This window comes from Lissotriton helveticus, chromosome 5_1 (assembly GCF_964261635.1).
Source record: "Lissotriton helveticus chromosome 5_1, aLisHel1.1, whole genome shotgun sequence".
Taxonomy (NCBI): Eukaryota; Metazoa; Chordata; class Amphibia; order Caudata; family Salamandridae; genus Lissotriton; species Lissotriton helveticus.
The window spans coordinates 1402787952-1402812617 of NC_136065.1; the positions used below are offsets into that span (position 1 = coordinate 1402787952).

The 24666-nt window shown below is 46.0% G+C and overlaps 1 protein-coding gene across 1 annotated transcript in view; it reads left to right on the forward strand.

Annotated features, from left to right (window-relative positions):
• The window catches only part of LOC144755449 (AMP deaminase 1-like), a 378874-nt gene that overhangs the window by 267658 nt on the left and 86550 nt on the right, over positions 1-24666 (forward strand). Inside the window, exons 11-12 of the mRNA XM_078644387.1 lie at positions 586-749; positions 6999-7119. Coding sequence (XP_078500513.1) covers positions 586-749; positions 6999-7119 — 285 coding nt within the window. The remainder of the gene's footprint in view (positions 1-585; positions 750-6998; positions 7120-24666) is intronic.

Here is a 24666-nt window from a genome sequence, read left to right on the forward strand (position 1 = left end):
GTCCAGGGAAGACATGGCTTGGCAGTTCGGGCTGGACTGTTCCCATGAGGCACAGGGTCAGGACTGATTTGCATATGGCCATGTCTGAACTGGGGTGGTGTGAAGTGCAAAAAAACGATGGATTTAGGCCCAGATCTCTGTACTGGGATGAATGTATGACATTGTTCTGCATTCTGTCCATCAACTGTTGTTTTTGCATTCCTCTTTCTAACTCAGCAGCTGGTGGGGAGGCGTCATATCCAGGAAACAGAAACAAGCGTTCAGCCAGCCCTTGTACTTCCTGTCTGAAAGTGATCAACACTACTGAAGCTCATGCCAGGCAGAAGATCGCATAAAGCCCTGTTTTTTCACACTCTAATGTGTGAGTTTAATCCATCTGCAAATAGTAACCTGCTTCCAATTTGTCATTTTTTACAGCGCCAAGAAACCATTCTTAATGGTGTAGTTTTACTGCGACATAAAAGTTTGAGCTGTGATGTATGAATTACATTTTTCAAATGACCTTTGCACTCGAGTGATATCATTTTTCGAATTAATCAACATATTGATAGATTCTTAAATGCTGATATTCTTTCATTTCTATAGATCACTGCTTTCGACAGTGTGGATGATGAGTCGAAGCACAGCGGTCATATGTTTTGTTACAAGAGTCCAACGCCAGAAGAGTGGAACATGGAAAAGAACCCTTCTTACAGCTATTATATTTACTACATGTATGCCAACATTATGGTGCTCAACAACCTAAGAAAGTAAGTCAACAAATGAGTCTTGCACGAAAATGTAACAGTTGCTCATCCAGTGCAGGTGTCCATCGAAGGTGTGCTGGCAGCATGATTCTCTGACTAATACAGTTGTAACCAGCAATCTTTTACATTTTGATGCTGGATCAGCCTGACCGTTCCAGAGAAGTGCAGTGTACAAATGAATGCTATGAGGAGGGAGGCAGTAGAGGGTACATCAGAAGACTGGCAACTTTTTTGACCAAAAATTAAGTGTAAAATTAAAATTTGAGCTGGTTCCAGCTGCCTGTGAGGCCAAATCAATCACATAACCGTAATACGCAGTTTTTAATGTTTGAAACAGAGGATGTGGGTAACTTAACTATAAAGTCTTAAACATCCTAACCCTTTTCACGCAAGTTTACTGGAGCGATGCAGAGAAATGCAAAGGCTAATTTGGGGTTTACAAAGAGCGCAAGGACTGATTGAGTGATTGATTGATTGATTGACTTGCTTGGCTTCACGAAGAAATTAAACACAACACAGCAGCTTCAATTCCAGATTTACTAATGTTTGTGAAGCTGGAATTGCGTGAAATTGGTACTCCTATCACAGAGAGGCCTAACGAGGAGAAATATTTTATTTTCTTGTTACTTCCTCTTTGTGCATTACACATAGAAAGAGGAACAAACCTCTTAATGCATGAAGATAGCCCCTCCTGCACTAAAATAATCCTGCCTGTAATGCAGGCCCCCTTGCACCATGGTATCCTTTGTTGGGGCTATGCAGCCACGAGTGCACCAGTGCAGGGAGAGAGCTGGAGCACACCATATTTAAGTTGATTTGGCACTTTTCAGCTCTCTCCTGTTCAGGCAACGCCGCACAGCATCTTTGCATGCTGAGCTGCGTTGCATGGACTTTTCATAAATGACCTAGATTTTAAAATATAGGTTTAAATAGGACAATAGGATGCCTCTTCCAAAGGGAATATTCACTGTGTGATGGGCTTAACATAAATGGAATTAAGACCCTATTTTACGGTGACTCCCCTTAATCTGGCTATGATTTTCACGTTTCATCTGAGCATATGTCTAATGAAACAATGCAAAGTAATTTCGCATGAATTCTGTTGAGGTAGTGTACAATTTCACTCTTTATTTCTCTAGGTTATGAGGGAGATTTGGAAGGGCAAATGTGAAATTATATTTTTTCATCTTAGGTTTTTAAAATCTATATTTACTTATCTACCACTGTTCAAAGATACATTCACTCTAAAAAATAAAATTTTAGTGGCAAAGAGTAAACATTAATGCCTGCTTCATGGATGCATCAAAATCAAAATCTAGAATTTGTAATGGTTCATGAGACTCCTCATACTTGTTGTCATATGCACATCCTTGATGTTTCCCTGCTTGGGTTCTCCATGCCTCATAAGACAAAAAAAGTATTGTCTACTGGGCCAAATGAACAAAGGGCCAGATTTACTAACATTTTACATCATGGTAGAGCAACAACACAGAATGCTAGTTGAGATTTACAAAGCAACGCAAGAGTCAATTTGCGTCGCCTTGTGCGGCACTGTGGGAAAAAATGCAATGCAACGAAGCTCCATGCTTAGTTGGCATATCATCGGTGGAGCAGCTACCCATGTATTTAATGCAAACTCAGATTTACTAAAGGCAGTAGACCTCGGTTTGCACTAAAATGGTGTGCCTACCTTAGAGAGGTGTAATGAGGAGACATATCTTCATTTCATGTATACATCAAAAGAGAAATATGTCTCTGAGGATTGTTTTGTGCAGTGAGGTACTCATTGTCAGTGAAATTGCTCTCCCACCCTCGCAGCTCCACCATTAAGTGAGGCCTGCCACTGCACTCTCAAGTGTTGGTGATCGAGGCCCTCCTCCACCTGCAGGTTTCCCTGCACCTCATCCCTGGTGGTCCAGTGGACCTCTGTCTCCTTCCTCTCGCTCCGCTTTTTCACTCATTTTCTTCCCTCCTTTATTTTGCACCTTTCTGCACTTTTCTGCATCTCTGCTCTGTTCTGCTTTGTGTCCACTTATTTTCCCTTGTCCTTTATTCCTTATTTCCTCCCGTTACCTTTCCCCGCTGCTGCCCCAGCGGCCCCTCCCACCAACACGACCATTGCGACCGACCCAATCCAGCCCCCCCCTCCGCTTCCGCCTCCCAGCTGTCCAGCTCTCCCCAACCCCTACTTAATTGCGGCCACTGCGGGGACAGACGAGCATGGCCACTGACTCATTGTCAGTGAAATTGCTCTCCCACCCTCGCAGCTCCACCATTAGGTGAGGCCTGCCCCTGCACTCTCGATTGTTGTTGACCGAGCCCCTCCTCCACCCACAGGTTTCCCTGCGGCTCATCACTGGTGGTCCAGTGGACCTCTTTCTCCTTCCTCTCGCTCTCACTTTATCACTCATTTTCACTCGTTTTTCTACCCTCTTTTATTTTTCACTTTTCTGCATCTCTGCTCTTTTCTGCTTATTTTCCCTTTTCCTTTATTCCTTATTTCCTCCCTTTACCTTTCCCCGTCGCTGCTGCCCCTGAGGCCCCTCCCCCAGCTCGACCCGTGAGACCTGCCCAATCGAGCTCCCCTCCCCGCTCCCACCTCCCAGCTGTCCAGCCCTCACCGACCCCTACTTAATGGCGGCCACACGCAGCAGGCGTGCCACTGGCGCGCCACTTACGTGCCAAAGGCAAGCCCATCTGTGCCTGTCCATGACCGGACCGCGACCAGCGCCGGGAACCCTGGACCTCTGCACTGCCAACGCTACAACCCAGCAGCACTCCATGCACTCAACCCAGGCCGCAACAACAACTGCAAGCTAGCGTCACCGGCTGACCCCCACGGACCCTTCAGCTGTCACTGCTGCTGGCACAAGTACAGCACTGTCAGGAACTTGGACCCAGCACAACCCGACCACAAGAACACACCCAAACCGAAGACCCTGCAATGCATCCCCCTCAATGTCTGATCCCTCCACAAACCACGCCACGGAAATCTGGGATCTCCTCGACAGCACCACCCTGGATGTAGCATTCCTCACAGAAACCTGGACCAACACCACCTCGGGACCGGACATCGCCATTGCCATTCCCCAAGGATACAAGATCTCCAGGAAGGACCGCCACACACGCCCGGTAGGAGGAATCGACATCGTCCACAAATCCACCCTCCGCCTGAGCACACTCCCCGACGAGTCCACAGACATGATGGAACACCTACACTTCAAGATACTGACCAGCCCCACCACCACCCTTCGAGGAACCCTCATCTACCAACCCCGTGAACCCCGCAGACCGTTCACCAACTCCATCATGGACATTATCTCACCGCATGCTATCGCATCCACCAACTACACCCTGCTGGAAGACCTCAACTTCTATCTCGACAACCAACTGGACCCCAACACCTCATCCCTCCTGAACAACCTCCACAACATTGGACTCTGCCAAATCGTGACCGAACACATGCACTCAGCCGGACACACCCTCGGCCCCCTCTTCACAACAGGAAAATCCATCACCATCAGCCACACCACCGAACTCCCTGGACTGACCACCGATGCGTCCACTTCACCTTCAGAACACCCACCATCCACAGACACCAGCACCTGCTCCCACAAAGAAACTGCACCAGAATCACCGACGACCAACTCCATCCCAACCATCGCGGAAACCGACAACTTCAACACTGCAGCCCAAACCCTGCACAGTTGGATGTCCGACAGCGCCAACACCATAGCCCCCCTCAAGAAAAATAACAACACCCACGCTAAGAAAGCCAGATGGTTTACCACGGAACTTCGAGAGTCCAGACGCACCTGCCGCCACCTCAAAAAGGCCTTGAGGAACACCAAATCCACAGAAGCACACAACAACTTCAGAGCCACCACCAACACCCACCACCAACTCATCAGAATAATGAGGAAAAAAGTGATTGAAGACAGAATCTCCACACAAGCACACAACAGCAAAGAACTCTTCAACATCATCAAGGAGTGCGCCCAACCCACCAGCAAGTCTACTGACATCCCTCCCTCACAAGACCTCTGCGACAAACTCAGCACCTTCTTTCACCACAAAATCAAGAGCATTACCGATAACTTTGACGAAGACAACCAACACACTGAACGCCCACCAACCACCCCGACACCCTGAAGCCAGCGATTGACAACTGGATAGCCTTCTCCACTGAAGACACACTAAAGATAATGAAGTCAATCCACTCCGGGGCCCCCGCGGACCCCTGCCCCACCACATCTTCAAGAGAGCCGCCGACACCATCACGCCCATGCTCCGCCACATCATCAACTGCTCCCTGGCGACTGCCTCGTTCCCCGATGACTGGAAACACGCCAAGGTCAACCCCCTCCTGAAGAAACCCCGGCTGACCCCACCGACCTAAAAAACTATAGAGCCATCTCCCTGCTCCCGTTCCCAGCGAAAGTCATTGAGAAAGCCATCAGCAGCCAACTCGCCACATTCATTCAAGAGCACAACATCCTCGACTCCTCCCAATCCGGATTCAGAAAAAAACACAGTATGGAAACCGCCCTCCTTGCCGCAACAGACGACATCCACACCATACTGGACAAAGGAGAAACAGTAACCCTCATCCTCCTCGACCTCTCAGCGGTGTTCGACACAGTCTCCCACCGCACCCTAATACGTAGACTCCACGATGCAGGGATCCAGGACAAGGCCCTCGACTGCATCCGCTCCTTACACTCCAGCAGAACGCAGCGGGTCAAAATTCCCCCTTTCCTCTCGGACCCTACATCAACCACCTGCAGAGTCCCTCAGGGGTCCTCCCTCAGCTCTTCAACGTCTACATGGCTCCACTCGCCCCATCGTCAAAAGCTACGGACTCAACATTGTGTCATACACTGAGGACACCAAACTCATCCTCTAATTATCCAACAAACCCAACACCACCAGACACAACTTTCGAGACGGCATGGAAGCCATCACCAAATGGATGAAAAACAGCTGCCTACAACTAAACACCAACAAGACAGAAGTACTCATCATGGGCCAAACCCTGATGCCTTGAACAACACCTGGTGGCCCCCCGCCCTCGGAAACCCTCCCACCCTCACAGACCAACCACGCAACCTAGGTATCATCCTGGACTCCGAGCTCAAAATGGACCGCCAGATCAACTCTGCCTTGTCCTCCTGCTTCCACACCCTCTGCTTCCTATGCAAGCCCTTCAATTGGAACCCCCTCAAACACAGAAAGACCTCACCTTCGCCTGGTCACCAGCTGACTCGACTAAGGCAACGCACTCTACGCCGGAATAAACGCAAACCTCACCCTCAAGCTACAGAACATCCAGAACGCCGCCGCAAGACTGGTCCTCAACCTGCCAAGACACTGCCACATTCCCCAACACCTGCGCACACTCCACTGGCTCCCCTTTGAGGCTATAGTCACCTTCAAAATACTCACCCATGCACACAAGGCCCTCCACAGTACCAGACCAGCATATCTGAACAGCAGACTCAAATTCCACGCACCCCAGAGGACCCTACGATCAGCCCAGCTCTCCTACGCCGTGGTAACCCACACAAGAAAATCCAGATCAGGAGGCCGCTCCTTCTCCTTCCTCGTGGCCAAGGCCTGGAGCGACATTCCGCTCCACCTCAGACAGACAACATCGCTCTTCATCTTCACAAGAAACCTCAAAACCTGGCTCTTCGACAGACTCCCTCCTTGATGGACTGGAACCTTGCATCCCCCCACCCCTAGCACCTTTAGACCCTCACGGGTGAGTATTAGCGCTTAACAAATGCCTGATTGATTGGTTGATAAGGTATCCCTCTCAGCACAAAAACAATCCTCACCCAACGCAGGCCCTCTAGCGATATGACGCAAGGATACCTGCATTTTTACTAGGTAGCCACAAGTATGCCAGCACAGTGAGAAAACTCAACAGCGTTATGTCTTTGTAACTTTGGCACTGTCCAGCTCTCTCCCATTTACTCAACACAGTGCACTAACTTGCCATGCTGCTTTGCTGTGTGAACTGTTGGTGTATTTGCCTTTGTGTCTGCTGAGCATTCATCTGTGCTTCAGTGCATCATTGCATTGGCAGTTGCACTGAAGGCGCAGAAATCTCTGGCCGGCGGGGAACTCTAAAAATGGCAGGTGGTTGTCTACTGAAGTGATGGGTTGGCCACCAAAACTTAAATGAGTGCCTATTTCCATGAATGTGGTCCAATGTCAGTTTCATCTGACACATATATTTGTTTTCAGGGAGAGAGGAATGAACACATTCCTGTTTCGCCCACATTGTGGAGAAGCTGGAGCAATCACTCACCTGCTAACAGCTTTCATGACTTCAGATAATATATCTCATGGCCTTAACTTAAAGAAGGTAAGTCTGGATAGATCAGTCTTTTTCCTCCTTTTTTCCTGGCAACTATGCATATATGTGCATGCTGCAAAACAATGTACTGAAAATATGCAATATATCACATGGTTATTAAAAGTTACCCATGAGAGGATCTCAGAATATGCAGTTATTGTTGTCCTCTACACACTCTGATATTATCTATGACGGAATTACATTCCTCTCTCTCTCTCTATATATTCTAACCCTTGCTGATCCTCTCCTTTTTCTCTTACCTGATCTCTCTCTCGGTCATTACTCTGTCTTCCAGTTTCCCACCTTCTCTCCATTTGTGTGCCTTTTCTCTTTTGTACCTTTTTGGTTTCGCCTGCACAGTGCTTGCACTGTGCTCCTGAAATCTCTTGTATTTAATATATCTTAAAAAGGGACTCTTGTTAGTTCCTACAGCTGAATGACTATGTTCGTTCGCTTTTGTGTGGAACATTTTTTTTTTATACTGCTCCTGGCTGCAGGCATTTACGATACGTCTACTAAAGCTGTTCACACTGTTTAAGCCCCATTCACTGTCAAGATAAGATCTCTTCCCACGGAAAAGTCTACCAGCTTCTAACGGTATGCTGGAATGCTTGCTTTGTATTACTTAGTTGTGAAAAGCCGATGCTTTAGCCTTAGAACGTCTGTGGCATTTCCTATTCATGCCTCAGTACCTTTCTTTGCACTTTCAGAGCATTATCAGATTGATTTTTTCAGCCTAATCTTTTGGTAATTATGATCAAATTCTAAATGTTGTGATAAACATTGCACGGTAAAAATAAAATTAATACACAAGAGCTATGCTATATTTTACTACTAAATAGGCAGCCACAAGTGCAGTTACCTTGCAGTCAACAGGGTCATGATTTGAATGGGGCAGGAGGTGCAGTTGCACAGAGTTAAAAACGTGTCAGAACTCTGCTAAACACATAATATTGCTATATTTGACTACTAAACAGGCAGTCACAATTGTAGTTACCTTGCAGTTACAGGGGACTTGATTTGAATGCTGCAGCAGATTCAGTGGCACTGGGGCCAAAAGCTCTAGGGATCCCACTAAACCCAGCTTATTGCTAACATTTTAAACTAAACAGCCAGTCACAAGTGCATTTAGCTTGCAGACAACAGGGTAATGATTTCAGTGGTGCAGCAGGTGGCAGTAACTCCATTACCAAAATCCCTAGGCACCTACTAAACACCTAGATGTCTATATTTGACTAATAAAACTGACAGTCAGAATTGCAGTTGTCTTGCTGGTAACAGGGTTATTAATTGAATTGTGCAGTCACAAGTGGGGTTATATAGCAAGCGATATGGTCATGATTTCAATGGTGTAGCAGGCACAGTGGCACCTGGACCAAAGGCTCTAGGCATCCCACTAAAGACCAATTATTACTATATTTTACAACTAAACATTAGGCACTATGGTCATGAATTGAGTAGTGTAGCAGGTGCAGTAGCACCGGGCCAAAACGTTGTCAGACATCTTCTAAACACCTAATATTGCTATATTTTACTACTACAGGCAGTCACACATGCATTGCAGTTGAAAGTGGCTTGATTTAAATGGTGCAGCAGATGCAGTAGCTTCAGGGCTAAAAGTTGTCAGAACTCCACTAAACAACGAATGTTGCTATATTTTACTACTGAAATGACAGTCACAAGTGCAGTTATCTTGTAGTCATTATTTGAATGGTGCCGCAGTTGCAGTGGCACTGTGTCAAACGGCTGTCAGAACTCCTCTAAACAGCTAATATTGCAATATTTTACTACTACTACTAATCAGGCAGTCACAAGTGCAGTTACCTTCCAGACAATAGGGTCATAGTTTGAATGGTGCAGTAGGTGCAATGGCACCGGGACCAAAAGTTGTAAGAACTCCTCCAAACACCAAATATTGTTAGATTTTATTACTAAACACACAATCACAAATTGAGTTATCTTCCAGGCACTAGGGGCATGATTTGAAAGGTGCTGTGGCACTGGGAGTAAAAGCTTCAAGCACCCCACTAAACACCTAATATTGCTATATTTTATTCCTAAACTGGCAACCAAAATTGCAGTTACCTTGCAGTTAAAGGGTATGGGATGTGAATGGTGCAGCAGGTGCAGTGGCACCGGGGCCCAAAGCTCTAGAGACCCCTCTAAAGACCAAATATTGCAATATTTTTACTACTAAACAGGCAGTAACAAATGCATTAATCTAGCAGACAATAGGGTCATGATTTGAGTGGGTCAGCAGATGCAGTGGCACTGTGGCCAAAAGTTGTCATAACTCCTCTAAACAGAAATAGTTTTAGATTGTACTACTAAACAGGCAATCATAAATGCAGTTACCTTGCAGGCACTGGGTGCATGATTTGAATGGTGCAACAGGTGCAGTGTCAAAGGGCCCAAAAGTTGTCAGAACTTCTCTAAACAGATAATATTGACATTCCATAAATTAATTCTATTATTTCGCTCTTTTATTTCTGTTAGAAATGGGGATCTCTGGTTGACTAAGGCTTGCGCCAAAGCCAGGCAGAGACCACCACTCTAGTCAGGGAAAGGGAGTTACACCCCAAAGATAACCCCTGCTCACCCCCTTGGTAGCTTGGCACGAGCAGCTAGGCTTATCTCGGTGGCGATGTGTAAAGCATTTGCACAACACACACAGTAACAACACACTAGGCACACCACAAAAGGAACTCCACACAAGGTTATATAAAAATAGCCTTTGTATTATAATAAAAACACATCAGATAGTAATTCCACAATATACACTGTGCCAACTTGCACGGGCAATATTTACAAGGGATTATTTACATAGGACAGGGCCACGTGGGCCACTGTCAGAATTAGCACTTGATAAAGGAATAGTAAAAAGTAAGAATATATATGAACTTAGAACACAGCCAGTAATCACTGGCAGACACTATACTCAGTGTCAACCTGTAACATAAAACATAACAGGCACAGTATCACATAAGGCAAGAACTTATGCTGCGCCAACCTCATAAGCTAAAATAAGATAAACCATAATCTCCTAAACATCAGGAAATACACTTAATAACATAACCTGCAGGAGGGAATAAATCAAACCTAACCACAGTAGAGAAATAACAAATAAGACAGTAGGTAAAACCTAGTAATCATAAAAGCACATCTATGAGCATAAATCAAGGTGCATGAATCATACTAAAAACATTACATTTCCTAGTACATATAAAAAAGACATTAGGGCCTTGCACCCTACAAAACCTAATAGTCCCCACGGCCAACTGGCCGTCTATAAGGGGCTCAAATGCCCTCTGTCCACAAAGTCAGGGCTGCACTTGGCGCAAACCTAAACGTGGCAGCTGCCCACTACTTGCTGGGCAGCTGGGAAGACTGATGAAGGCCTAAACCTTGCAGCTCGCACTAAGTGCTGTGCCGGCCACGTTAGGGAGAAAGGAGTGCGTCTCACTCCTGGATTAAAGTACAGATCCCCCTAAAAGAAAGAACCCAAACGGTGCAGCTGCCCACTACTTGCTGGGCAGCTGGGAATAAGCAAAAATGCGACATGGGCTCTCACTAGCCCTTCAAATATATTGCGCAAAACGTTGGAGCCATCTGGCTCTACAAATAAACCCGTGTCTTGGAACACTCTGGCTCCTAAAATAATGATGCCCAACGTTGGAGCCACGGGGCTCTGCAAATCAATCAGCCACTGTTGGAGCCACTAGGCTCAGCAAATAAATCATGTACCTTGGGGAGCCAACGGGCTCTAAAAATAATTAGGCACTCCTGGAGCGCACTAGCGCTTTAAAATACAATATGCCCCCAACAACAAGGCATGGACCTCTCTGGGCCCGGGTAAACAATTATGGCACGGTGCAGCTGCCCTCTAGCCCTACGGGCAGCTGCGAGGTTAACTACGGCCATGGTACCACGGTGGGGCCTGGAAATGCCCACGGGGCGCTCTGGCTCTGTAACCAACCAGGGTCCCGTTTAAGCACATGTTGTAGCATCAACGGTGGGGCGGCCCGTTCTCGTGTGGGACTGCTCGGGACCTCGACCGGCACCACCCGCCCCCTCGAGCCCTTACTCACCGGCTCTGGGGGGTAGGACTCCGGTCCAGCTTCGGTCTTCCTGCTTGGTGCGGGGAATTCGCAGGCCTCTCTCCTCCCTCCGGGAGGCCAGTGAGGCACTGCACGGCTTCTCCCCGGCCGGGGAGAAGCGGAAGTGACGTGCACTAGGCCCACCCTCGGTCAGGCAAGGCTGCCTCGCTTCCGGGTCGGGCTGGTGCAACACGGCAGCTTCGGTGAGGATTCAGAACGCGGCTCGGGCCGCGGCGGTGAAATGCGGGGTGGGCACCCGCTTGGTTTAGAAATATAAAGAGAATGTGGGCATTATGCAGAGTGGACACCTGCGAAGGAGCACAAATAAGCGGGGTAGGCACCCGTGATTAATTTAAATAAGCACACGGGCAAAGTCGCGGGGTGGGCACCCGCGCAATGTAAATAACCTCGGCACCGCGGCCATCATGCAGGGTGGGCACCTGCGAGGAGTACAAGGAGGGGGGGATCCACAGGCAGGGGACTCCCTCACACACGACACAGCCCAACGCTGCAGGGTTGCAATGGAGCACTCCCAGAGGGGAAAACCAAGCGCTCACCAGGCCAGCATTCCCAAAGTCAAATACAGCGCTCCCATACTGCAAAAGGTTCAGGGAGCTGGGAGAAAAGATAAAACCAAAAGGGTTCTAGGACAAGGCAGAAGGGCCCCAGAAAGAAGTCCTCCAAGGCATCCAGGGGCTGGGCAGAGCCCAGGGAGGCAAGCCTTCCCCTGAGCTCCAGCAGCAGCACGCCCCCGGCAGATTCAAGTCCGCAAACAAGAACATTTACTTGGGGTCACAGCCCCTCTTTTATACACAGAAATCCTTTGACTATAAGGTGCAGGCAAGGGGAGAACCAGATGCAACTGGTTCTGAAGCACTTTGTTTTGCTCAGCCCCTCTCCCTTTTCCCAGGACAGGACAGGGACATCAGACGCACCACAGGGGGTGGAGCCAGCATTGTAGAGGGAAGGCCCAGCCCTATTCAGGTCCCAGGTGTTCTCCTCCCTCCCATCAACATGCAGATCTCTCCATTCACCACCGGGGCAGACCCATCCTGACTCCTGGAGCCAGGCACACCAGCCAGCTCCAGCCAATCACAAGCCAGACAGTCAATTCTCATTCTCTGCACAGACATGCCAACTTCTAGAAGTGACACTTCTCTACTAGACACAATAAATCTGCACACATCATCGCGCAGCATTTAATCTCACAAGTTCGCACATACCAAACTCGACCTTGCACTCCCCACGCATCAGGAACTACCATGGACACACATATCCCCCATGCATTCCTATGGGAGGGCAGGCCATCTCAGCATACACACTCAGAGTGCGCACGTACTTTACACTGGCCCACAGTGCTAAAGTGCGCAGAGGCCTAAAATCACTACTACCATGTCAGAGGCTAAAGGCAAAAAGTTTAGGGGTGAACCTGCCGAAAAGGCCCAAGTCCAACAATTTCATTTTTGAAAATCTTGCTAATACCATACCACTAGTAACAGCACAATATATTGACTTTTTACATAAACAAGTCATAACACTTCAGTAATTTATATTGTACAACTACTCAGCAAGCTACAACTTACAACTTACAACAACAGCTTATTATTAATCAAATAGGCAAAACCGAATGCATTTACCAATGCTTTTTTCTTTCTTTGCACACTTTCCCTTTTGTACTTTTCTTATTTGTGCCTATCAATCCACCTACATCTCCACCCAACACCACACACCACAGCAAACCTACATAACAACATTTACACGCATGGATGGTACTCAATATATGATCACTCATCAAACACACAACCGAAATAAGGGACTCACTGAGCAGCGATGCACCAGACCTCCTCTTCATCACGGAAACTTTACTCAATTCTGCATCGGCACCCAAAATTGTCGCAGAAATCCTAACAGGCTATAAGATTTGATGAGGTGATCGCAACCACAAGCCTGGAGGAGGACTCCCAATTATTCCTCAGGAATTCATTAAATGCTCGACCTAGGCATAAAACGACACCCCAATCATCAAACAGCTGCACTAAAAACTACAAAGCTGTGATAACTTCACCCTGAACGGGACTCTTACCTATCGACCAGCCAGCCCACAAGTCACCCTCACCAACCTGATCATGGACTTTGTCACCCCTCTCATCATCGACTCCAGAGTCTGCATACTGCTCGGCGATCTCAACTGCCACCTGGAAGACAGAACCAATCACTGCTCCACAGCATTCTACAAAGCTTAAGCAACATCTGTCTCACACAGCTTATCCCAGGGCCCACACACACCATAAGTCATACACTGGACCCTATCTTCACCACGAGTGACAGCAACAAATACAGCACCACCACGTCACTCACACGGACTGACCACTCCATCGTTCACTTCCAGATTGACAAACCACAAGTCAATGCACCCACTAGCACCAGCCAACCAGCTGGTCTCTGAAAAAGACTGGCTCAGCGCACTCATCACGGATCAACCTAACCTCATGAATGAGTTCAACAACGACATCACAAACTTTAACAACGGGATCAGGTAGTGCGTAGTCTCCCTCACATCCATCAAACTCAACAAGCAAAGAAGATCCAACAAGCAAACCAGCTGGTACACAGAGGACCTCAGAGGATTAAAACAGCACTGTAAACAGCTAGCTAGAAAATGGAGAACCAACCTCGATACCTCTGACTAATCAACCTATATGGCTGCTGTCAGACACTACCACCAGCAACTATGAGACACAAAGAAACGTACACTGGCTGACATATCAAAGGAAGCTCCAACAGAAGCAAGGAGATCTTCTCAATCATAAAGGACTCCGCCACACCTTCCCCAACAGTCAACAACCTTTCCCCCTTTCAAGAACTCTGCAACAACATATAAAATGCCTTCCACAGAAAAATCACTAAAATCTACAGCATCTTCCCACATCAATTGGATGCTGGCATCCTTGTTGCCAACTACCCACCAGCCACTGAGCCAACCACCTGCCTGAACGGATACCCCTCAACAGAGATGGCACAGCGACAGTCACACAGACCATCCACTCATGGGCCTGGAGATGATCCTAGCCGACAAACTCTCCATGTAGTCACAAGTCAAAGAAATGAGCGCCTCCTGCTTCCACATCCTATGCATGGTATGTCAGATCTTTGGCTGCCACAAAACACCAGACAAGCTGTCACCCAAACACTCATCACAAGCAGGCTTCACTACAGAAATGCACTCTGCATCAGAATTTTCAAGCATCTCCTACAAAGACTCCAGATCATCCAGAATGCCACTGCTAGACTCATGCACAACCTCTAACACCACACCCACATCACACCGCAACTCAAGGAGCTCAACTGGCTACCCCTTCTTAAATGCAGCCAACCCTAACTCCTCACTTACACATACAAAGGTCAACACAACATTGGAACAGCATACCTTAATAAACTCATACACTTTTACCATCGGACCAGACACCTACGCTCTATCTCACTTTTGCTCACCCCCCACGCATTCAGAAAAACAGGGCAGGAGGTCGATAGACCTACTTCATCACACGCAAAACATGGAATTACCTCATTCAGTACATCAGGCCCTCCTCCTCACTTCTTGAGTTCTGCAAGAGGCTGAAGACCTGGCTGTTAAACACTCACTCACCCGCTTAAAAGTCTGGATAATCTCACAGGTGATTAGTGTGCTCTTCAAATCAAAATAACACACCATAACAAAACATAACACAACACAACACAACTGTGTTCAATCCTTAGAAAATTAAAATATAGGGGGTCATTCACAAAGGTAAACTTACATGTGAATAAATATACAGGTGTGAGTTTACTCTTATACTTGGGAGTATCTTTACTACTTTTGGCCATTCAGCATTTACAAGAGCAAATTTACTCAGAAGTGTAGACTCGTGTTCCTAAACCCAGAAACAGGGAGTGCAGTCAGCAAAAACATCTTACACAACCATAAAGTTAATATTAGTACTGACTTTACAACCATATTTTACGTTCCACACACTTGGCGAAGACCTGCGCAAACAGGTCAGATATCTTCCAATAGTAAATATACGGTAAAGTGTAAGCGTTTATTGAAGGTTAAATAAAATTCGTAAAAATATTTTTAAAATGCATTTATATGTAAGTCAATTGAAAATGCAGAATCAATGTTAAAAATGCATTAAAACTTAATTGTTAATTATATATTCAGTTATTTTACAAATGTCAAACTAAAATATTTTTGTTAAGATTTACATTTAAAACATCAGCTAAGAATTCATCTAAGGAATTGAATTATTTAAAAATAAATGAAAGGTACACTAACGGGCACATTAGGGCCCGGCATCCTGATGCAAAACGGGACCGCCACCATAAGGACAGGGGTCCCGTGGGGTCCATTAGGATGCGCCCACCACACTGGCAGGCGCATCCTGCATTTTTAGCATTGCGGCTGGCGGTCCTGAAAGCACCGCCCGCCGCAATGCTAAAAATGCACATCATGCATTTCAATCCACAATGTGACAGGCACCACGCGGTGCCTGCCACGTTGTATTTTGAAATGCAGGGGGGGACAATAGGTACCCACCCATGTGCACCCCCCGCTCCCCAGAATTCCTGGGGGCCTGCAACGGGCCGCAAGTGATTTCTGCCTGCATTTCCCTGCCATTATGCTAATATGGATGGCGGTGTCTGGGAGACACCGTCACCATGTTAGCAGCTTTTCCGCCCGGTCGATTCTCCGACCGTGCGGAAAAACAGCGGACGGTCTTTCTGTCCACCGGGGTCCCCCCCACCATGGTAATGTGGCGGGGGGAGATTACAGTGCGGGAGGAGGTTTTCTGCGGGCGGATTGCCACCGCCATACAGGCGGTGGCGATCCACCCGCAATCATAATGGGGCCCTAAGTTTTTGTATTTCAATAAGCTTCTTTTTTTCTTAAAAAAGCTACGTTTTTTTGCATTTAATTTGTGCTATATTAAATTACATTTATTTATCTTTAAAAAAAAGTTACATAAGTTAATTTAACAGTAGTCTCTCCAACAAATATTTTCTGTGATGCAGAAACAGTGATGGCCATGTATGGTGCTAAACTTTTTCCAGGTCTTAGCTGGAGTACATTTTCCAATGTTTGAGTCTTTTTTGGATGTAGTAATTATAGAGGTACAGTTATGTGGGTAGGAGCATGTCTCTCCCTAAAGCCCTACATTACCCACTCTTTACATCTTCCAAACCCCCTCACATTTAATAGTAAGTATTCCCCATTTTCCAGCCATTTCCCGTCCTTCCCATGCTTATTACTAAACACATACACTTACATGTGCAGAGATCTCTGCAGTTGGGACTCTAACCTCTGCACCTCAGGTTATGGCCAATCTTTAGGGCCCAGAACTAATGTGGGTCCTTTAAAACATAAACACCAATACAGACGAGATGTTTGTGAAATGTACTTGATCCAGCAGTTCACCAACAACAGATATTCCACTATCATATACTCACCTGGGCCCATAAACTCAGTGCGTAAAACCGCTGGGGTCAAGTTTGCAATTTCCACAGTGTACAGGATTAGTTATTTAATACTCCTAACTAACCTTCACTGGTCAAAAAGTTCTTTCCTCTGGTCAATGGACCATTAGTTGGACTAGTTGATGGTGAAAACTGACATAAAACTAACTGTTCTTTTATTCAATGTAAATAACCACAGACTCAGGAAAGTTTTAAATCTTTATCTAAATTAATGTATGTGGAACCGTTCCAAAATGCAGTGCAGTCTCCATCATTCATCGGAGAGAAAATTCAATTCATAAACACCAGTTATATACTTCGGACTCATACAATAATCAATGCTCAGAAAGGGAGAGGACAGAGAGAAAAGGACATCAACAAATAACTAGAAAATATAGTTACCAAGGATGGTGTGAGAGACCAACCCCCTGGCCAAAGGGCTTGTGAGGGTCCCTGGGATAGGGCAGGAGACAAAGAATTCAGGACAGGAAAGATGACCTCTCTAGAATAACAACGATTGCGACGCACCCCTCACTGACACTTTCTTCCTCCTCGAGATTCTTCTGCGATCTTCTGAACTAACCCAATTAAATTAGGATAGAAGGTTCTGCATTCGGTTCAGCATCTAACAGCATCTCACCCAATAACAGCATCTCCCGCAATCTCTGAAATTCTTCATCTCTCTAACTAACTAAAGCTATCTTAATTATACCATTTGTTCTACATGTTCCACCCATTAATGTTTCAATATCGTAAAAATACGAAATATGATTGGTCAGGCAAGGGAGGAAGCTCCATCACACCATGCTTACATGTCATTAAAATCAATTCAACTATTTTTCGCAAACCCATCCCCTTAACTTTTATTCATAAATGTGATTCTCATACTCTTTCACATTTCACTTTTAAAGATTATAATAGCATTTTGAATAGGAGTCTTCATCGTTGAACTCTTCACCGTCCATTCCCATGCTGTAATATTTAATCTTGTCTCTCTTTTAAATGCACAGTCATGGCCTTCATGGCTTCACTCATTGGGCATGCGCGGACTTTGCGTCACTCAATTTAATCCAGTTAAACGAGAGAGGCCCAAATACGCACTAGTGATTAAGTCAGAAAGACAAATATTAAATTCACAAATAAAGTGGTCACACTGTATACCACCCATCTCTACTCTACTCTCCTTTACTTATTAATTCTTTTCCAGCATTAGCATTAGTAAAATGGCTTGTTTTCGTTTCAAGTAAGCAGATGCGATGCACGCAAATCTTCAAGACTCCATTTTAGTGTCTTCTGCTCATGCACCAGAATTTCCCTCCATGCATTAATACGTCATACTACATGGATGTAGTTGACGCATGCGTACCAACCCATTTAAAGCGGTATTAGTCCATCTTCATTGTTATCCACATTAGTAAACACATACGCAAGCTTCACTAACCCGCGTGTTCATGTGGTGCGTATTAGTTATTTACGACACTTTGTTAATGACTTTGTTAGTAAGTTAAACGAGTGGATTGCATCTGAGCAAGTCTCTTTTCCACGAAACCTTGCTCCATCATACTCCTTAAGGACAGTTTTCTCTGTCTTAACTCTACTTACAATTGTCAATGCCTCCCTCACTCAAGGCATTTTTGTAGAAGCTCTCACGATGGGGCAGTTACTCCCACTATTAAGGAGCCCTAATCTCGACCCTCATGACCTTACCAACTACTGACCCATCACTCACCAACCATTCAAAACGTTTTTTTAAAACCAGACTATGTTCAACTTCATTTGCTTCACAACTACCAGTCTGGCTTCAGATCTCGCTGCAGCACAGAGACTGCTACCTTACACATCAAAGATGATGCCTGCTTGAAATCAAATGAAGATGATCCCTGTCTCCTGCAATTGCTCGGCATCACTTCTTCCTTTGATGAAGTCAACCATCCTACACTCGAGACACCTTGGAGTCTCATTTGGGATTCAGCAGCGCTGTCCTTTGCTGATTCGCCTCCTCCAGTTTGTTTGTTTGTGCACATATTGGTCACAATAGATTCTGATGACTTGCACAATCTCCACAGGGTTCCATACGACCTCCTGTTATCTTCAGCCTTTACATGGTACCGCTTTGTGCTCTACTCACAGATTATAGCATCCAGATATGCCATTATGCTGATGAGACACAACTCTACTTGAAAGTGTCATCTGCTTCTGACATTTAACACCTCAAACACTACCTGCATTTTATCCATGTCTAGCACCTACCTGAAGCTCAACTGAACCACAACAGAAATATTTGTCGAGAACACCAAACAAGTAACAGTACAAACCTAGCTCAATGATATGAACCTTGATGGTTTCGAACTCCAAATTTCATCAAATGCCAAGTCACTTGGATTCATCCTGGACACCAACCTCATCCTGAAGGAACACATTGCCAATGACCCAAGATGACCTGGTACCAGCTCTTTCTTTTAAACAAAGTTAAACCATTTCTTCCAGAAGATGACATCAAAACTGCTGGTCAAGCCCTTGTACTCTTTCATTTAAATGGTGGTAATGCCCTGCTCCATTGCCTTCCACACACTGGCACCCATTAAAGTCATCATCTATGTCACAGCACCTCTCATCCAGGGCCTGATGATATATAATCATATCACACCCATCCTGATGGGTGGAACTCCATTGGCTTACCTTCACATCTCACACCAACTTCAAAACCATATACATAGTTTACAAAGCTATCATGGCCAGCACCCTTCGCTTATCTTAAAAACAAGGTCCCCATCTCTGGTGGTTCTTGGCAAATCTGCAGTCAGGATGCTAGCAGATTGCAGACTAAGCAGTGTAAAAAATAAAAAACAAGGAAGCAGGCCTTTTCCATCTATGCGCCAATGATCTGGAACAACATCCGTGTATCCAAGTTATTGTTATATTGTTAAGTTTTATATAGTTGACAATTACCCAAAGGTGTTTTGGCGCTGGTGTCATTGTGCCCTTCTGATAATGATGACAGAGGGAAAACAGCTAAAATGTCTAATGAAGCAGATTCCTGACCATGTAGGTTTGTAATTCTTTCCTAAATATTACAAGATTGGCTTGTTCACTCAAATAGGAGGGTAAGGAATTCCACCATTTGGAGGCAGAGTATACAAAGCTTCTTTCTCCTCATTGAGATATTTTTACTCTTGGGACACAGGCCAGCCTGGCAGACCCCGCCTGAAGGGTACCGTTTGAACATAACTTGTAGAAAACGAGGGCCTGCTTGATGTAGAGCCTTATGGGCTCAACACAGTGCCTTGAATCTGATTCTTGCCAGTCAGCCAGTGAAGTTCTCTGTAAGCTGTTAAGAACACTGGCCGCTCCGGTTTGGATTGTTTGTAATTTGTTCAACAGGCAAGGCTGAGCACCTACAAAGAGTGCATTATAATGGTCTATCTTAGACATCACAAGAGCCAGGATCACGGTTTTTCTGAATTCCAATTCCAATGGGAAGAAAGGTAAGATTTTCCTAAGAATCTTTACTTAGAAAAGCATAATGATTTTACTTGCTTGGCATGATCCAAGAAAGTGAGCTTTGAATCGAAGATGACCCCAATTTCTTTTGCCTTCTGAACGGGACATAGAAGGAGTCCAAGATAGGGTGGTCACCATGAAGCATTCCAGAATAAGTGGTCTCTACCAAACAATATATCCTCTGTTTTATCAGAATACATTAAAAAAAATGTTTTGCATCCAGGTGATGCTCATCAGCATACATGATCTAAAATCCGCAGCCGCTTTGTTGGGGTCAGTGGACACAGATACACTATTTGGCTGTCGTCAGCATACGATAACCAGAAGGAACGTTCTAGTGTGATTAGAGGATAGATGTAAGCATTAAATAGAGTGGGGACCCTTGAGGGACCCTAAATGGAAGCGAGAAAGGGTCCGAGGTAAATCCTCCCAGCTCCACTGACTGCTTTCGATGAGACAGGAAAGATTTCAGCAGTCTGAGGGTTGGACCTCAATTGCCCATATCTTCTAGATGGTTTACCAGAGAAGAGTGGTCCACTGTGATGCAAAAAGATCAAGGCCGCATTGTCACCTCTGTCTACTATAGTTTTTGTAGCTTCTGATGCCGCTAGTAGGGCAGATTCTGTACAATGGAATGCCATAAACCCATGCTGGGAAGGGTGAAGAGCGTTGGACTCCTCAAGAAAGAGGGAGATTTCTTGTTTCATAGTCTTTTCCAATATTTTGACTGCTAGTGGAAGCCTTGAGATAGGTCTGTAGTTTTTTACGTGGATAGGGTCCAGCGTGTTTTTTGTTAGTAAAAGCAATTGGACGCTTTCTTTCAGATATCTGGAAAAAATGGCTGATTCAAGTGCCAAATGAAATAATGGGGTGAAGTGAGTGGCAATGGTTGTTGCAACTTGGTGTAACATCTTGGGGGGGGGTCTTCTGGGGTTCCCGACTTAGGTGCCGATTGCAATGTCGGTTGGAAAAGCTTTGAGCGGCATTCGGTCTTTTAGAATCTGATTTGGAACCCGTGTTTCAGTCCGACTCGGAAACACATCTGACTGACCAATTACGATAGTCGGAAACCGTTTGGTCGTTCTGACTAGGTCCTGATCGGTATTTGGAGAAACTGAGTCGGTCGGAGCTGAATCGTACAGGTCTATGAACCGTGTTTCCGACCGACACATTAAGATGTTGGATTTGGACAGCCTTCCGAATCGGTTTGTCTGACACAGATCGACTTTCAGAATATGACTGTGGGGGCCCGTAGCAGGCCCCCCTACACCCGGAGACCTCTTGTTCGGGCCCGTGGAGGTACCCATGGGTCCCCTAAGTCCAACCATGCATGGTGTGGCAGGCACGAAGGGGTCCCCACCACAGGGTGCAAGGTTTTCCACGATCTTTCGGTAACATCATAATTGGTGTGTCGGACTCCCCGAATCTGATTCGGCCGGAGACCATTCCAACACAGAGTCGGTCGGAAAGCATAGTGATGAGGCCCTAAGTATAGGTGATCAGGTTGGAGATCCCCTCTTCTGTAACAGGGTAAAAAGATTGAAATACCAGAGGGAGAGGACCGTGCTACGGAATCATCAACCAGTGTGGATCCTATATTTATGTTAGAGATGTTCGGAGGTGTTTTAAATCTTTGTAGATGTTGTTTACCTTAAAAAAAAAGATATCTGCTATTTCTTTACAGAAAGTTTACTGGGGGCTATCACCTTTGCATTACCCCAAGTAGAACAAGTTTTAACTGTTTTAAACAGTTCATTTTATGAATTTCCAGCTGCTCTAATTTTATCAGTGAAGTAATTCATTTTTGTTTATATTCTTTAACATGGCTTTATATTTAATTTTTTCTTCCGTGCCATATGATTTTCTCCAGATCTGTTCTTGTTTCCCTCATTTCTTTTGGGATTCTATAAGCTCCTGAGAGTACCAGGGAGCAGATGGGGCAGTCCGGTGATTCATTTTGAATTTATGAGGCGCTACTTGTGTGATCGCATCCCCTAACCAGGCTTCATAATCAAAAGCCGCAAAGTCAATATTGCTAAACCGCATAATTTAACAACCTGGATGCTTTAGAACCAGAGGAGGTTTTAATGTGTGTGATAATTTTAAACACAATAGATTTATGATCAGTCCAGGTCCAAGATAGTATGCTTTCAGTCAAGATCTCAATATTACTAAAGAAAATACCATTGAGCGTATGATTCAGTTCATAGGTGGGAAACTCAACCTGTTGTACTAAATCAAAACTCAGAAGATTGTCAATTAAAAGTTTTGTGTTTTCGTTGTCTGTGCGCTCTAGATGAAAATTGGAATCCCCTAGGATCATAAAGTTTAGGTAGTCTATGCATGAGTCCATGAGCCCCAAGATGGAATGGATAAAGGATTCTTCCAGGCCCAGGGGTCGGTAGAAAAGATCGCAGCCAGATCCCCTAGTCTTGTGTTTCTGCGAGGAAGGACCTTCAAGGCTATTGACGCTGCATCCTTTTCTGCAGACAGGTGCTTCAGGAGGACTGAGGTATTCACATAGTGGGACACAGATGAGCTGCTCAATCTCAGCAACTGGTTGTCTGCCTGGTGAGTGAGAGGTCTCTGGATGGGGGTGCCAGTATAAAGGGATGATACCTGCTGCTGTATATGTCCAACATGATGCCTTTAGTAGAATAGAAGGCCCTGTGGGTATGACTCCCCTCTCAATGGGTCTCTGATTTTATCCTCAGTTGGGACCTCTTATTACATACCCTTGTTGATCCCACTATGCACAGCATGTCTGGTGCCTGCCACGTTGTCCATGCAAATGTGTGTCCTCCCACACTCCAACATCCTGGGGGCCCCCAACGGGCCCCCAACTGAGGAATCCACATGCCTTTCTGTGGCGGCAACACCACCACGGAAAGGCTGCTTTCCGCTGACATTGTAATATGGATGGCGGTGTCTAGTAGACACTGCCACCATATTCAACTCTTTTCCGCCTGGCAGACTCGTCGACCGGGCGGAAAAGCGGCGGACGGTCTTCCCGTCCACCACGGTACCCCTGTCATCATAATATGGCAGGGGGGAAATGGGAGGCGGGCGGGGGATGATGTCAGGTGGATCGCCACTGCCATGTGGGCGGTGGCAATCTGCCCGACATCATAATAGACCCCTGAGTGTTTATGTTTATATGTGACTTCAAGGTAGTCTCAAGGTAGAACTTTGAACTTGTCAGCAATGAAATCACAGGGCAGATGTTTCTCAGAATCACCATTGCTCTAGCTCTAGTGTGAAGCATTGCACTAGTGACATTAGTACATTTGCTTCAGTTTTTATATGTCTTTCAGAATATTCAGATTTCTGTGTCGCAAAAACGCCATTAAAAAGAAGACATTGAAATTTCAGTACAATGCAGGAGGCTTTTCAGCTTCAGACTTTTAGATCTATCATTACTTCATGAAGGTACAATGTGCACCCTTTTTGTCTAATCCTTTGCTGCTTTATTTGACCATGGAACACAATGGAGGATTTCCTCTCCTCCTAACATTGGTGTTCAGCTTCCTAATAGGCAGACAGTTAGCAGATATAGACACAGCTCCATGTCTTAATTATGCATGAAAAAAAACATGGCTAGAAAAAATTGTCAAAAAAACTTTTTTCACATTTACATTTTTTTCCACATTTACATTAATTTTTCTTATTATTTTGTACTTGTCAAATATGTTTTGAAACATTGAAAGTACTTCATGTTTATGATTCACGTAATATTGTCTATATGTAACCAGCCAGTAACAGCGTTTGAAATTCTATCTTTATTGACAGCGCGTAATACTAACGAACACCTTTTTTGTTCGAATCACATGACCGTCCGTAGAGACGTACACACTCTCTTTTAACGTTACTAACAGACACCGGCACACGCACGAGACTAATGAAGTAAGGAAAGACCTCACGCTCGTTATTACGGTATGCGCCGTTCTCCGAAATAAAGAACTGCGTAGCATATGAAAACGAACAAACGAGCATGTAATGGCGGGTATCTACACCACGCCTCGCCCCTGCGGACCGATATCTGCTCTGTTTCCCGTGTCCACGGCACTCCCGCTGGCTAGCACTCGAGCCGCCGCCGGGACTGCGTTGCGGGTGCCTACCCCGCTGCATACGCCTGTTGCTGGTGCCCGCGCCTGTTCCGACGCTCTTCTGAAGACCGAAGATCCCCCGCATTTCGCACGGGACGTAGCGCTGAGGTGAGGTGACCCATCGCGAGGCGGCCGCGTTGTGTGCTGCACCCCCACCCTCGCACCTCGCCACTCCGTGCCTGCAGGCCCGGCCGCTTGCTATTCCCGGCCGCGCGCTCACCCACATGGCGCGGCTGGTGCAGAAGACTCGCGCTGGAGCCCGTGCTTCACAACGCTCGCGCGGAGGGACTGTGTCGGCCCTCGCGAGCTGCGGGGAAGGTGTGCTCGCTACTCCAGCCGCTTCGGGCCTCCTGCTGCCC